At 34.1% G+C, this 16,736-nt stretch overlaps 1 protein-coding gene across 2 annotated transcripts; it reads left to right on the forward strand.

The window, feature by feature from the left end:
* Positions 1 to 1,265: 1,265 nt before the first annotated feature.
* LOC140449418 (uncharacterized) lies at positions 1,266 to 16,138 on the forward strand. Of its 2 annotated transcripts, none has more exons than XM_072542580.1 (8): positions 1,266 to 1,415; positions 1,478 to 1,597; positions 2,703 to 3,887; positions 5,162 to 5,400; positions 10,182 to 10,360; positions 13,439 to 13,746; positions 13,878 to 14,065; positions 15,846 to 16,138. In XM_072542580.1, coding segments are annotated over exons 2-8 (2,109 nt in total). In that variant the 5' UTR covers positions 1,266 to 1,415; positions 1,478 to 1,595; the 3' UTR covers positions 15,854 to 16,138. The 2 variants fall into 2 exon arrangements, with proteins under 2 accessions (XP_072398681.1, XP_072398682.1); XM_072542581.1 differs by having other exon boundaries at positions 1,322 to 1,415; positions 1,538 to 1,597.
* Positions 16,139 to 16,736: the final 598 nt, after the last annotated feature.

A 16,736-nucleotide genomic window follows, 5' to 3' on the forward strand; every position in this document is an offset into this window, starting at 1 on the left:
TTTAAAGGTAATTTACCTACGGAAGGGGTAAATAGTATTGAGTTAATAGTACAAAGTTTGGTATAATTAGGTGCTGTTCTTACTAAATGCTTGTAAAAATAATTTAATAACTTTCACCCATCCACAAAAATTTAGCAATATTTATTAGAAATATAAAAATTGATGTATATTGTTTTTATCTCCTTTCTAAAATTTTGGATATAATGTTCAATGCTTTTATGAGGCCATTTGCATTTGCAATTGCAAATTTGCAAAGGCGTGGATTACAATGTTGCCACTTACACAATTTTATTTTCGGTGGATATTCAAAATTCTTTAGAAATAAGTTATTGTAAATTTAATTGGTGATTATAGTAGAATTTGGTATAATCTTTGTTTTTTGGGAAACATTGCATAGAGAATCATTACATGCAAGAATCATTATTTGAATAAATGAGCAAAACTTGTGAAACCATGGCAACGGCACTTACATCAACGTCATACGCCTCTAGGTGGCCATACTCCCAGCTAAGGTGACTAGCAGCGCCGTCGCCATTATGAACGGCTGGACCCATGCAATTCACTCTCCTAACCTTTACTATTACACTTACACTACTATTTGTGATATATACTGTTCAAACAAAATGCATTCTCGTAAGATAATCTGCTGTAAACTGTTCCTATGTTCATAATAGTACAAGATCCCACTGTAGGATCACCTATGTACGTTCAAAACGTAGTTCATTAAACTTACATTTTTACATACCATACATTTGTACATTTAAAATTAGGAGAATACATTGATAATAAGTGGCCAGTTAAAAAGTGGCCGGAAATATTTTTAATTCAATTAATAGTAATTCGTTTTTGACAAATATTTTATTTCGTTTTATTTATTTTTTAAATAAAGTACGCTGCTCATGATGTATATGCATGTTTTTTATATCAAATAAAGCTATTTTTTTTCTTAACCGTTCTTGGCTCTAAAACACGTGAAGATGATTGTATGGTTGCATACATTAACACACAGGTTATTTATTAATGTTTAGTTTTAACAAAATCCCTTATTAACAATATTAATAAAACGTAATTTTGTTTTCAATTAACCACATCGACTGCTAATGTTATTATCGAGAAATTTTAATCTAATATATTTTCTAAAAATGAAGTAAAAAATCTTTAAAATGAAATTATCTATCTGTAATAAATAACGTATAGAACCAAGAAAACAAACGCAACCATCCACGCATCCTATGTACTCTGTTTAACTTATTAAAGCGTGAGTTGTCTCTGTCTGAAAATTTTATTACGCAGTTCACTCAGATCGACGCAATCGTTGCAAACGTTCTTTAGTTTCGACATTGGCAGTGAGACGGCAATCATCTGCTATTGTTGAATATAATTTTAAGTTTTTCTTTTGTAATCAACATTATTTAGTGAGTATTCTGCTGGTTTTTAATCTTATTCTTAATAAATTTATTTCTTTTTGAATTTTCAGTTAACTAAAATAATTCACTGAATCTATGTAACAATACATTGACGCCAGTAACATTTGCAGGAAGTCAAGAGTATCTAGAATTTTCGTTGATAAATAGAAGCGATCGAAGTTATTCAAAATGTAAGTTTTATTTGCGAAAGTGTTAAGTTTTTGAATTTTGACATATTTTCTTTGATTTTTATGTTTTAAGTTTTTGCTAATACATCATAAAAAATGGCTACCGACATTTTGGTTAACTCTATCTTATTAATGCGTATTATCTATACGAATATTGATTAGTTTGAAATATCACGATTCATAGCTATTAAAATTATGATGATTAGAGTAATTTAACTATTGGTTGTTCTGTTAACTTCATGTATGATCTGGTTTTCTTAGAATAATGACTAAGGTTTCATAGTTTTTATTAAAATGCAATCAAAATGGCTATAATTTTTTCTTATTGAGTTGTATTCTTTAAAAATTTGGGTTTATTGATCTGGATTTTGTTTCCAATCGAAACGCAAAGGTTTGTGCCCGTTGTTGGCGGTAGCTAAATAACAGTTAAACTGATACTGATATAACTTATTTTCCTTTATATATTTTCATTTGACACATAAATGCAGTCTCCAATTATTCATATTCTGCATTCTGTAGAATTGTTATCAAGTATTATTTACTCTGGGTACAGGAATATTTATTTACAATTCTCTACTAACCTGTTATGATGCTCTACTAACCTGTTATGATGTAATGCAGTTTTTGATTTCATATCTTTCAAGTCAACAGTTTTAGATTTTGGATGTCTAATTAATAGAATTCACTACTTTTCCTTCTTGTGCATTCTCGTTTTATTCTTAACTGGTTCATTGACATTCATATTGGTGTATAATTGGGATATCCATATCAGTCCAGTCTTATACAAAAACAGCTTAAATTGATTGTGGTGAGTCAAATTTTGGATTTTTAGAAATGTATGTAGAAAGTGGCTTTATATATAAGATTTTTGGTTCTAAAAATTTTCCTTGATTTTCTAGAATCTTCTATACTGGCCTTGCATTAATTTTTCTCTATAGTAAAATGCTGAGGTGAGCATCATGGAATTATCTCAATGAAATAGCGGTTTTCACATTGATTCACTACTCTTTTTTTTCAGGTTTAAATTAAAAACTGATTGAACTGAATGAATTTCTCCAAATGTTGTGTAATAATTAATTAGCAGAAACTTCTTTTTTCTCTCTTAAAGGTCATCTTTTAACAGACAAGGAGGCGGTGGTAGCACATTCAGAAGCCGTGAAAATCTCTCAAATGGAGGAGGTAACGATAGATTTGGCGGTGGTCGTAGCGGCGGAGGAGGTGGGGGTTTCAAAGGCGGCAGTGGTGGATACCGCGGAAATGATAGTGGCGGCGGCGGTTTCAGAAGTGGCGGAGGAGGTGGCCGAGGTGGCGGCGGAGGATTCAGAAGTGGCGGCGGTGGGGGAGGTGGATTTAGAAGTGGCGGCGGTGGAGGAGGAGGTCGTTTTGGCGGCAGAGGAGGAAGTGGTGGTGGTAGAGGGCCCCAGGGTAACCGCCTCTACAGACCACAATGGGACAATATCCAACTACGTCCATTTAAGAAAGATTTTTATGTTCCTCATCCAGCAGTAGCTAATAGATCACATTATGAAGTAGAACAATACCGCCGAGCCAAAGAAATTACAATAGAAGGTAAAGTTCCAAATCCCATACAGCATTTCGAGGAAGCCTCCTTTCCTGATTATGTAATGAAGGAAATTAGCAAACAGGGCTATGAATATCCTACTCCAATTCAAGCTCAAGGTTGGCCTATAGCTTTGAGTGGATTAGATTTAGTTGGAATTGCCCAAACTGGCTCTGGTAAAACTCTTGCTTATATTCTTCCAGCTATAGTACATATTAATAATCAACCAGCTATATCTAGTGGGGATGGACCCATAGCACTAGTTCTAGCCCCAACAAGAGAATTAGCTCAACAGATCCAACAAGTTGCCAGTGATTTTGGCAATTCCACATACGTTAGAAATACCTGCATATTTGGAGGAGCCCCCAAAGGACCACAAGCCCGTGATTTAGAAAGAGGAGTTGAAATTTGTATAGCCACTCCAGGTCGTTTAATCGATTTCCTTGAAAAAGGAACTACAAACCTTGAGAGATGTACCTACTTGGTACTTGATGAAGCTGACAGAATGTTGGACATGGGTTTCGAGCCTCAAATTCGTAAAATTTTGGAGCAGATCCGGCCTGACAGGCAGACTTTGATGTGGTCTGCAACATGGCCCAAGGAGGTCAAAAAATTAGCTGCGGATTTCCTGAAAGACTACGTCCAGATCAACATTGGATCTCTACAGCTCTCTGCCAACCACAATATTCTTCAGATCGTCGACGTTTGCCAGGAGTATGAGAAGGAATTTAAGTAAGTGTACAATTCATATTCTATTTATTCTAGGAAACAGTTTTCTCCATAATAATTAGAAGATTTTTATCAAGAATATTTTTTAAATTTGTTTTTGAAAATATTTATTTTGGTATATTCAAATTTGACATTATAGAAAGTTCGAAATATGTAAGAAGCCAAAGGTGTTTTTATCTCCAGTCCTATTTTTGTTCAAGATAAATGCAACAGCCTCTATTGTTATAATTATGAAACTTTTTGTTTTTTTGGTAGTTTTATTTTTATATTAAGGCAAACTTCCCAAGTATATGGGTTGTCCCAAAAATCTTTATTAACAATATTTTGGATTGCAAAATATGACTGTTAGGTGTGTATTGTACATGGTAAACAATATGTGTTGTTTTTTAGCTGTAAATTAAAATCCATTTAAAAAAAAATTATATTGTTCACCCTTTACATGGTTCTTCATGAACTCCAAACTCTCCATTTGGAACTCCAAAATATTGTCTTCAGTAATTTTCTTGATAGTTTTAGTTACAAACTTCGTTTTCATCCCTCTATCATAGTTTCTAAAATATAGTTAGTAGCCTAGAGTTGTCTGCAGATACATAGTATTGGCAATTAAATTTTTTGAACAGTGGCCCACAAGACTCATTTTTTTATATTAGGATTAAAGAGTTACAATTGTTCAGATTAAATTTCAGGGCAATATTGATTAGAAAATCGTAATTGATTTCAATATTCTACATACTACACCAATCATTAGTGTATATAACGTGAGTTCTCATGTGCATTTCTAGATTTTGTGGATGTCTGAATGAAAAAAGAGTTATTGTAAGCTTAAGGAATGTTGCTGATATATAATATTGCCAAAACAAGTTGTCATATGTTCAGTTGTATTTAATTGCACATATTAGAGCTAAGTAAATGAACCTATTATTTTCTTGGTGTCGGAATTGTGCAAAAGTAAAGTGAAGCTTTTGTTGACTGTTTTTGTAATATTTTACATAATCTGAACACAAGTTTCCACATTCTTTTACACATTATTGATGTATTTTCGTGATAAATTGTATCAATATCCTATAGGATCTGTTTAAGTATGAGAGTAATAAGTTGTGCCCTAGATTTGTGTAGAAATATCTCAGATCAGTTATTTATAGCTGAAAAAGTTGCAGAAAATTCAGGACAGATGAAAAATTCATGTTATACATCACTATTCAACTAGATTCATTGTAGTATAAGCTATTTTGGAACTGACCTGCCTACACTACAAATATTTTGTTCTGTCCTTATAGGCTAAACCAACTTCTCCAAGAAATAGCAAATAACAGTGATCCCGATTCCAAAGTTTTAATTTTCGTCGAAACCAAAAAGAAAGCTGAAGCTGTGTCTAGAACAGTAAGAAGAAGCGGCTTACAAGCTGTTTGCATGCATGGAGACAAGAGCCAACAAGAGAGAGACTTTGTACTCAATGAGTTCAGAAATGGAAAATCCACAATTTTAGTTGCTACAGATGTGGCTGCTAGAGGATTAGGTAAGTGTTACATGCTAGATTAACTCATCTTTGGAATCAAACCATGTTTTGAAATATTCTAAAAATAGGTACTGCTGACTATAGTAGCATTTTGCGGGGTTCTCCAGACTGGTTTGGTTGGTTTTTGTTAATGTTTTCTCCATTATTTATGCATTTTATTTAATGAATTTTACAGAAAATAAAGATATGCTCACGTTCATTGTCGAATTTTAACAGAGATTTAAATAATCCCTAAGTTTCAGTTGACCCTGTTCTTCAAAATATATTCATTACTGTTTTGATAACCATGGAGTCAATAGTTGAGTGTTCTTTTTTAATTTTGTGTATTTATGCTCATTTCAGCCTAATTTTGAAATTATAGATTGTCTGAAGGACAGAAAATTTTACTAATGAGCCTCTAGAAGACAGACTGCGGTTTTGTGTGAACTACAATTGGTTCTTTGTTTGCATTATGACATGCATTATGTTTCTGTCTGTATGGGCATTTTTGACATAGCAGTTTCTGGACAGAACTATTATGTCCTCCTGATTTCTCTTGCACAGCACAAGATTGTGAAAATCTCTACTGGTATATTCTTATAGTGAAATATAAATGTTTACATTTCCACCATTGTCTAATTACATGGGCGGATGTCTACTTGAAAAGGTACTTTAGGTGTGTATCTGCTATATAACTATGTGCAAGGAGGGTGGTCCAGTAGGATAGAACAGTATAGTGGACACACTCTCTAAAATGGGAAATTTGATCAAGTATCCTGCCATTTTCGCTCTGAATTTGTCTCTATTAATAAAATTACCTGATGAGACCCAATATAGGCTGAAACAGAGTGAAAAAACAGGCATCCACTCATTCTGGTGCTACTACATTTGACTGACAGTTCTTTTTATGGACTCTGACATTTTCAGAGTCTTGTATTTCATTAATTTCTTGATAATATCATAATCTTTCAATTAATACAACCACATTTTTTTTATTGCATTATTTGACTGCTTTCGTATGATTGCGAGTCTTATGTTCACTTATTTGACTTCTTAACCAGTAATGTCCATTGTAGAAAGGTATTTGGGACCTGTATCTGCTGTATAACAATGTGCGAAGGAGAGAGGTGCAGTGGGATAGTCATTCTTGCTGAGTTTGTCTTTATTAATAAAATTACTTGATGAGGCCCAATATAGGTCAAAAACATGCCATAGTGTGAATAAAGAACAAGCTTTTAGAGAAAAAACAGGCATCCATTCTTCATGGTTTAAATACATTGCACTGACAGTCCTTTTTATTGACACTTACACCTCCAGGATCTTAAATTTAGTTAATTTCTTAATAGCATGATGATTTTTCAAATAATACAACCGCATTTTTCTTATTGGGTAATTTGCTTGCTTTCATATAATTGAGCATCTTTTCATGTTCCCTTATTCAGCAGTAGATCTGGCTTTTTGGTCGGATTTTAGCTCCTTATTCGCTGGATTTTGCTCCTTGTGACTTCTGTTTCCCAAGGTGAAATCTGCAATAAAAGGGATAATATTTAAGTATTTTGAAATTTCAAAGAGAAAACTGCACTCTCAGAATGACTTCCAGCACATTTTTGAACAATGGAAGTTGTAGGGATAAACGAAAAAATATATACAGAATCAAAATAAAATGCTTTATTAAGAGACATACCTCTTATTCTACTCTTTCCCATGTTTTTTTCAAATACTGGCTTTGTCAATCGTGGACAGTTCTTAGAAAATCACTGACTGGAAGCTAACTAGTAGTTAATTTTTGTGATTTATTGTTTATTTTGCAAAATTGAGTTATTATTGTAAAGTTATGTTTATTAATACGAGGTTGACTTTTATGTAATAGGGTTTCACAAAATGGAGTACACTTTTTTGAAAATCGACTTTGTATATTGGTGTACAAGTATTTTTTATTATAATTTGAAAAACCAATTTTACAGTTTTTGATTTTAGTGTGACAATCTGGCAGTGAATGTCACGTTCACATGCCATTGTACTGCACATTTCTTACAGTATTCGATTTTAAATGTTTTAAAAACAGATTTCACAGGAGACTTCCTTTATTCAGATAAAAATTAAATATCTGTAGTGTTTCATGCAAGCTATTGGTTGATATCTTATAAAAAACGTGATATTTTCTCTGAGAATCACATGCTTTAATACTATACATACTATTGTCACAGTTAATTTGATTTTTTGATGGGCTCATTGAATTTTCAACGAATACAACAGTGTATTAGTTTTTTGTAGTACAAGTTTCATGTGAAAAACACAATTTAGTCATAAGATTAAATACTGTAAAAAACTTGCCGTGTAAACAAGGCCTTTATCTAGGAAAATCATTTGCTCTGAATCAACAGTTATAAAATTTGCCTTCATAAAAGTCAAGCCTCATATTAAGCTCCCAACTCTTTCGGCAGTTAATTAATCAGTCTGGTTTATCCTTTGTTTCAGAGGCACATGCAGGATGAGCGTACATAGCATAAAATAATCACGAGACAAAACGTTTTGCTAATGATACGCCTTTGTTGTGTTCTTACTTTAAAGGATGCAATTCTGTGTCTTGCGGTGCCTCTGGCTGTGCAACAGAAGACCGATGGGGAAATGGCACATTCTCGACCACTGGGGCACTAAATATTTTTAGTAAAACTTCCTGCAAGCTTTCAGTTTGCAGTGCACTTTTGGCTAATCGCAGGGTTGCCACCCTTAGAGACTTTGATATAGGTATCAAGATACTGTTGACATATTTTGGCACAAAATTCTTCATTGTGATATCTATAAAAGTGGAGATCTTTCTAAAATAAACAATGTAGCGAAGGATTTAATATTGTGAGAAGAATTTAAAATGTGTGATTGATCTTAGTGATGATTTATTCGATCATATAGAAGCCAACAATATTTGCCGCTTAAGAATGAAGAGTTTTTGATAGAATTGTTCAAAAATACAATTATCAAATGAAAAAATTAAGAATCTTAAACATATTAACATAAATTGATGAACAAACTCAAGAAAAGAAGAAAATGAGAAATTTTTGGAAGAATTTATTGTTTATGTCTGTATTTTGACACCTACAAACTTTAGTGTTTTGAGATACTTTTGCTTACTTTAACACATAGTTGTCAGTTCTTGATTGTCACGTCTATAAAGGTGAAAAAAAGGCACATCATCACGATATGTTTCAACACAAACACTACAAAATGCATTAGAAGATGACAACACCTTGCTGGTGTATTGAGAAGCTTATATGTGACTGATAATAAACAGTGAATATTTTTGGTATCAGAAATATCTCTTCATTATATCAGAAGTGTCATTCATGTCATCAAGAACTCGAAGATGGGCCATGTAGTGTTTTTGCTTAGAAACTGTGTCAATAAATTATACGAATCATAAATGACAATGTAAGGGGTAACTGTTTCAAGGCCTTTACATATGAAAAGAACGCATTATTCCGCTTACAAACCTCGTGGCAGCCCTGAATACTGGTAGAAGTCGTAGTAATAACTGTTCACGTTCAAAATAATTGTTTTGTTTCAAAAGAGGCTCCATCTGAATGGAAGATTATTCGGCTTCACACAGTAAGAGCCAAAAGTGATCGAGTGCCCCACAATAACGAAGTAGCTCGGCACGCCACGTTCGAGCTATATATAATGGTCATCCTGTCGGTCGGTGCAGTGAGTAAAAGGAAAAAACGTCGGCGCGTACCCTGCTGACTTATTTAAAAATATTTAAAAAAAAGGAAGCAAGAACGTACGCGTCACAAATCCGAACACTGCAGCAGCCATCTTTATTTGCTACTATAGCTGTTAACAGTATGACTTGTTAAAAACTTCAGAGCGACGTGGATTTTTATTCACTTTCATGGTTAGTATTCTTGTTATTAATTTTCTTTTCAGTCAATTGAATGTCTTTTGTTTTTTTTTATAACGATTTTTGTTAATAAACCGTAATCTTTCAAAAATAGATCTGAATACACAGAAACATTCAACTTTTTAATTTTTAATTATATGAGGTTACATCATTTTTGAAACAAATTTTTTTCGGTGCACATATTAGAGCCAAGATTATGAACTATAGTTTTTTTGGTGTCGGAATTGTGCCAGATTATCATGAAATATGGCTTTAGATGAATAACGTTCTATCTGAACATATTCTAAAGCAATATTCCTACAATTGTCTCAATATTTAAGAATTCTTTGTGAAACTAGAAGTAGATAACTTTTATTCTGTATAAAATGATGTGTGTTCGTTGGAGAATTAAATAATGTAACTCTGAATGAAATGCACAAATTTATTTAGATGTTAACAGTTTAGGGTATAAAACTATACTAACTTAAGAAATACAAACTATATCCTAAAAACCTCTCATAGTTCTTGATCATATCGTAAACACCTCGAGATTCTCAGCGTGGGTGTTTATCATCTTCTAAGTAGTCTGAATATTGAGATAAAACACACACACACACACACAGTGGCGTGCTCGCCATAACAGATATAATATAAACTGTTTATGAGGTAACTTTAAATCATTTCTATTTTTGTATGAAATCAAACTTTTTTGATCAAAATTTTGATAATAGCAGGAAACTCATGCATGTATAGGTATGGTACATAATTTTGTCAGGGGACGGAAATATTGGAAATCTTGATTAAATTTATATTGTCACTCCGTTTTGCATATCATATATTTTTTCAATGACAATATGTTTAAAAAAATGATGTAATCTCCCTGAGTTTTCGGAAAACACACAGTCTAACGGATAGGTATATTTACTAGATGTGGAGGGAATAAAATATGTAGTCAACTATGATTACCCCAATTCTTCCGAAGACTACATCCACAGAATAGGCAGAACCGGACGTTCAGACGCCTCTGGTACTTCTTATGCCTTTTTCACACCGTCTAACTCGAGACAGGCCAGAGATCTTCTGTCTGTGCTAAAGGAAGCCAATCAGGTAATGTATAACAGTATTTTTTCTTTATTTACTTTTGTTAATTTCGCTAAATGTGTATAAACTTTTCACTTTTGTTATGTTTTCCACTTATGTTTTCATTACTAACATTTTTAAGTAAAAATATACAAGAACATAAGTACACAGTTTCGTTTCAAAGAAGTGAGTTTCCCTATTGAGGTTCCCAGAAGACTGAATTTTTGTCAACTGTTTTAAAACATTGTGAATATCTTGCAAATATTTATAAATGTGTCCTAGATGACTGTTTTCTGTTAAATTCTTTACTGTAAATATATTGTCAGGACCCTAACATAGACAGTAAAGCATATTTACAGCTACAATACAGCTGTCTTAACAATTACCAGATCTCAATGAAATTTTGATAGCCCAACTCCGAGTCCTTGATGAACCCTAAATTCCCTTAAAAGATCATTCTGGCATTCTCTATTTAGAGCCATTCTTCTCCACTTTTTATTCTAGATCCTGTAGATCTGCTTCCAATCCAAATATGCTGTTATTAGATTGTTTTCAGACATTTGGTTCTCAGTATGGGTCCTATAGTTGAAAATTAAAACGTTTTTTACTAAGTCTCTTTTACAACTGGTTTTATCAGAATTTTTTACAATTTAGTTCATGTACTTTTCGAAATATTCCTTAACTTTAGTTGTTTTGACAGGCTAAAGTAGTATTTTTTTACAAGGAGGATTTGCCTCTTGGTTTTATTGTTCAAATCATTTATTCCATCGAAAAGAGAGGAAGGTACACAAAGTGTTCAATGGTTTGCCCAATTGTAATTAAGTTTTGAATCCTACTTTAAAGAGTTGTTATATATTTTTATTTCGATAATTTTTGAAACTTCCTGAAACTGCGAGGTTTTCTGTAACTGCAAATTCGCTTCTCCTGTTATATAAAGTGTTCTGTGAAGTCATTTTGAGGTTAGATGAAGTCCTGCATGATGTTTCTTTCAAGATGCGTTTCTTCTACTACTGACACCACTATTGAAAGTTCTAACCATTGCAAATCCATCTCTAAAAGCGTTTTAAAGATGGATTTGCAATGGATGAATGGAGAAGGAGCTGGATTTAAAATCCAGCTAGTAGATGATATAGGGGGATTCTGTGCGGGATAGAGAAATCAATGAGTGCGAGAGAGAACGTGTGACGTTACAGTTTACGCTCATGCTGAACGTGATGCTGACGCTAGTCTACACGAGACTATTAAAAAAAAAATTTAATCCTAAACGACGTATGACAGGTAGACATATGACAGCTCGTTTCAAAGAGGACAAAGTGCTAAACGCCTTAACGCTCAGGGTTGCGCGACATGTCACGTGATAGGGTTTAACGAATACAATGCAACTACGTAGAAAAATTCGAGGTGGAGGTTGTTCTGCTTCTTCTTTCACACAGCAACTCCTAAACGGTGTATCACAGGGAGACGTACGATAGCTCATTTTAAAGGGGACTCGGTATGCAACACAATGATGTTTCAAAAAAGATAGCGACCACTCTTCTTGTTTCACGCGCCGCTCGATGATTAGCGTGTATACCGGGTGGATAGAAAACAGCGTATAGCAAAAAAAAGTATTTTGTTATTCAAAAAAGTACATCTATTTACTATTAAAAGCTAATTATATACAGATACAACTTTAGATATTAGTTTTTAATTGTTGTAAGGTATTTTCGTTTTGACAGGGCACCCCAAATAGATTGTAACGCCATCTATGTACCACGTCCTCTCTCGCACTCATTGATTTCCCTATCCCGCACAGTATCCCTCATATCATCTACTTCAGCTCCTGCTTTCGTTAAAAGTGTCTGTGATAATTCAACCTTTTATTTATTTATTATCTGCCAGGACTATTTTCCTTCAATTTTACCCTTCATAATAAGAGCTGCAACAACTTTTACTTGTCCTTTGTAAGTATGTGCTCCAAATATACTGTGCATTTTAGGCCTATATTATTTTCCTATTTTGATGTCACAAGAGCTTACATTTCTAATGTAGGGTCCTAGATAATTGAACTCATTAATAATTTCAAACTATCATAATTTTTATTTTTCTTTTATTCATCTTGAGACCAAATTTATTGCAATATATTCAGATGAAATCAGTGAGCTTCATAACACATATATTGCTTTCTGTTTTCACTAGCTGTAGCAGCTTAACATTTCTTCTTCGGATGCAGCTATTAGAGTTGTATCATCGGCATATCTAAGGTTTGATATCTTTTTGTCTGTGGTGTAGATACCGCCATTCCATTTGCCAAGTGCTTTTCTCATTATATTATTCCCCATAGAGTTAACGAGGCTTCGAGATAAAATACATACGTGAAGGACTCCCCTTACTGACTTGAAAATGTAGAACACAAAACTTTCCAGTTTACACAGTCAAATAGTTTCTGGTAATCCAGAAAACAGATGAGCTGTCAAGAATTTGCTCACTGTGCCCCATAACTTAAAGAAGCCTGTTTGTTCTTGTGGTATTTGTATATCCAGGAATATCTGCAAGCGACATTTGATGATTATCAATAGTATATTACTTGGATGTGATATTAGTGAGATGGTTCGATAGTTATAGTTGGACCTTTCTTATGAATTAAAGTAAATAACGCAGTACACCAATCACTGGGCCATTTAGCTGATTCTCCATATCTTATTGCAGATCTGGTTTTAGGTTTGTTGGTGTAATTTCTAGTGCTGTGAAAATGTTACGACATCCTTTATAGAGTTCTGTACAATATTTCTTCCAAGTCTCAAGAACAGTGTCCATATCACTTCTATATTATCAGTATCATCTTCTATAGCATAGCTTTGGGTTTAAATTCCTGAGCAAGCAGTATTACTTTTTCTGAAACAGATATCTTGTTTCATTTTAAAATAACTATTATTTCCTAGAGGTCAGTGGAATCACTAAACTTATAGTGTAACACTGACAATGTCAAGAACTCACTCTTACACGTCAATGTATGATCAATTACTAGTTACTTACATTGTTCATTATTTCTTGTAATTTCTCCATTTTGTATTTGGGAATGTTAATGTAACATGTAAAAATACAAATTTTCAAATTGATTTGCAGGTTATCAATCCCAAACTAGCCGACATAGCAAACCGACCTGGCAGCTTCGGCAAAGGCGGAGGCTTCAGCAAATTCGGTGGCAGAGACCGCATGGGAGGCGGCCGTGGCGGAGGTGGTCGTGGAGGCGGCGGAGGAAGCCGCGGAGGTGGTCGTGGCGGTCTTGGTGGCCGAAGCGGTGGAGCAGCCGGAGGTAGAAGCGGCGGTTTCGGTTCTGGTGGTGGTCGAAGCGGCGGTTTTGGTTCGAGTGGCGGTCGAAGCGGCGGCGGAGGTCTCGGAGGTGATTCTGGAGAAGGCGGATTTAGATCTAGGTATGTATTATTTACAATTTTTGATCAGAAAAAAACAGTTTTTATATCCGTAGATAATTTGGTGTAATTTATTTGCAGAATTTTGCTCAGATGATGAAAAAATGATAATTATTGTTTGTTTTAATCTGTAGAGATACTAGTACGGGACGACCTTCGAGGTTTAGTGCAGCCGGAGGCGGCAGTGGAGCTACCGGTGGTGGTGGTAGCATCGGCGGTGGCCGAATGGGCGGAGGTCTTGGAGGCGGAAGTGGTAGTCGCATGGGAAGCGGTCCTGCTGGTGGTAGCAGAGCTAGTAATGGGTTCGCGAGTCGAGCAGCACGTAAGTTTAACGAACTTTTTATGTTAATGTTTCTACACTTTTAATTTATTTTGCACAATTTTTTGTCCCTTTAATGAACTTTATCATAGTTAAAGGTGTATCATTGTGCTACACAAACTACAGAATTTAAAGAACAATATGTGCACAAAGCCCTACCCGCGCCCATTGCACAGAGTAACTTTAAATTCATACAATCCATCCATAATATTATTGTATTATTCTAATTAATGTGAACACAAGAAATTGAAATGTGCAATATTAATATGTAGTAATAGGTGAAAAAAAATATGATTTTAATTGTTTTGATATGAAATATGTCATCCCTTAGCTTTTATAACATATAAAAGGCATTTGGCATATCATCAACATTTTTCATACAGTTTTCTGACGTTTGCTGTCCTTTGTTTTTGTTGAGCACCAAATCCAGCTTTTACAATAAATAGTACACCAGATTTTCAATCGGATGAAGATCTAGTGGGTTTCCTGACCAGTCAAGTCGTGATATTTTTTTCTTAGGACCTTTAATCATAATTTTGAATGTGAGATGGAGCAAATTTTGTTAAAAAATTGTTGATTATTAGCCCTAACTCATCTTACTTGTTTCTAGTTGATAAACAGGAAGCATCTGTTCACCTTAGTCATTCCAGTATTTCGTTTTCGCTTCAAAACCTTGATTACTTACAGCAGAGAATAAATAACAATCAGAATGCCCACTCTGTCGAGATAAGTACGCGCATCTCGTTCGCGCAGACGGAATCAGCCATGTTTTAACGGAATTTGGTGCTGTTCAGTGAAATTTATCTGGCGTGCATAGAAAAATTGATTTATGGCAACCATAGACATAATATGCAATATTTTATGTCATACTTTTAGTTGAAGAATAAATTAAATTATTTCAAATTTACTAAATTATTATCTTCTAAAAATTTAAATTATGGTTCTGTCCTAGCTTGTCACAAATTTCTCAATCCGAGTCCGTGTTTCCGTTTAAAATGGCGATCGTGTGCTTCTTCTTCAAGTGCCATCTCCGCGGCGGAGGTCGGCAATCATCATAGATATTCGAACGTTTGAGACGGCTGCTCTGAAAAGTTCATTTGATGTACATCCGTACCACTCTCTCAGGTTGCGCAGCCATGACATTCTACGCCTCCCTATGCTTCTCTTTCCTTGGATCTTTCCAAGTGGAAGTGCTGACACACTTCAAAGGCGGCATCTGAGAGTGGGCACTCTGCTCATTATGCTTATCCTTTGACTGTCTTTTGCAGTTGACATGGTCTATATAAAACTCTGCTCGTACAGACCTTCTTATTTGGTATACTACAAGAATTGACAAAGCTTAGTCAACTTACCATAATACCCCAGCCTATCAGTTTGATATAATTGTGTTGACAGAAACCTGATGGCATGATGGCTTCTGAATTTGGTTGTACGAGCTATACTTTGTATTTTTGATCAAAATGATCGTTCACTTGTATATACACAAACGAACAAATTTTTTGGACCAAATGGATAACCTTTAATTTTAGGGATGGTCCCCTTCAATGTTAAAATTTTTGATATTTACAAATTTTCAAATGTTTACAACAATTGTATTTGGGCTTTGCCTGTTGATAAATAAATAAATAAACCTGTTGCCAACTACTAAAAAAGTGGGATTGCGAAAATAATGTTGTGTTCACGTTAATTTGCATAATGCTCCCATAAATATAAGAAAAAATGTGTTTTTAGCTTATACTTGCAACATGTCCGCATTGAATTCTTATATAGTTTCTGTTTTCAGCCTACTAAGTTAACCAATGTTGGAGGAAACCTCTCAGTGTATCAGTATTCTTCAGATGCATTCCCGTGCGTCCCTCTTAGACCGTTTCAATAACTTTATTTACCACAAATATATTGCCGTCTCTCTGCAGCATGTCGTTCCATGTTTCTAGTTTTAAGAGATCTTGAAGTTTAATTAAACTTATTTAATTAACATTAAAAAAGTGTAAATCTGTGATTAGATTGATGATTTTAATTTTGACTTTTAATATAATGTAATCTATTGATGTAGTCAAAATATATTTATAAAATATACGCCGATTATTTTACTGTACCCGTTTACCTTCATTTGAAACAGAAAACCAACACAGAAAATACATCTACAAAGCCTGTGTTTTAAGTAAGTACCAATTTGATATAGAAATAAAACATTTACTTAATTTTTGAAATGTCTTCTTCTCTCAATTGTGCCCAAACGAGGGTTATTCTTGTTCAATAAATAGTTTCTCTTCTTTAAGAGCCATCTCCTAATCGGAAGTTGGATATCATCATCAGTATCTGTACTCTATCTACCATTGCTCTGAAGATTTCTATTGAACTGCATTTAAACCAGTCCCTTAAATTTTTATAATAAGCTTCTATGTAAAAATTGTGTTTTGCCACATCATGCATAAGAAGTAATGTTTTTTTTGTGTAATGTACTTTTTTCTAATTTTGAATATATTTGTTTCTTTACACTGATGGAATTTATTTATCCCATCATTCCACACTAATGGGACATATATTATGTCCCATGTCCTTTCTAAGTATACAAGGACACGCAACAATGTACGAAAAATCAATGACTTTCTTAGGTCTCTAGGTCATGGGCGCCCATATATCAAAATCCAGGGGGGGGGCGCAAGTCAACTCA

This window comes from Diabrotica undecimpunctata, chromosome 9 (assembly GCF_040954645.1).
Source record: "Diabrotica undecimpunctata isolate CICGRU chromosome 9, icDiaUnde3, whole genome shotgun sequence".
Classification (NCBI taxonomy): Eukaryota; Metazoa; Arthropoda; class Insecta; order Coleoptera; family Chrysomelidae; genus Diabrotica; species Diabrotica undecimpunctata.

Excerpts from the sequence above, each read along its gene's own strand:
- LOC140449418 (XM_072542580.1), top strand. Across the intron at positions 3,888-5,161 it reads GAGTATGAGAAGGAATTTAA|GCTAAACCAACTTCTCCAAG; the intron begins GTAAGTGTACAA and ends CTGTCCTTATAG. Across the intron at positions 5,401-10,181 it reads TGTGGCTGCTAGAGGATTAG|ATGTGGAGGGAATAAAATAT; the intron begins GTAAGTGTTACA and ends TATATTTACTAG.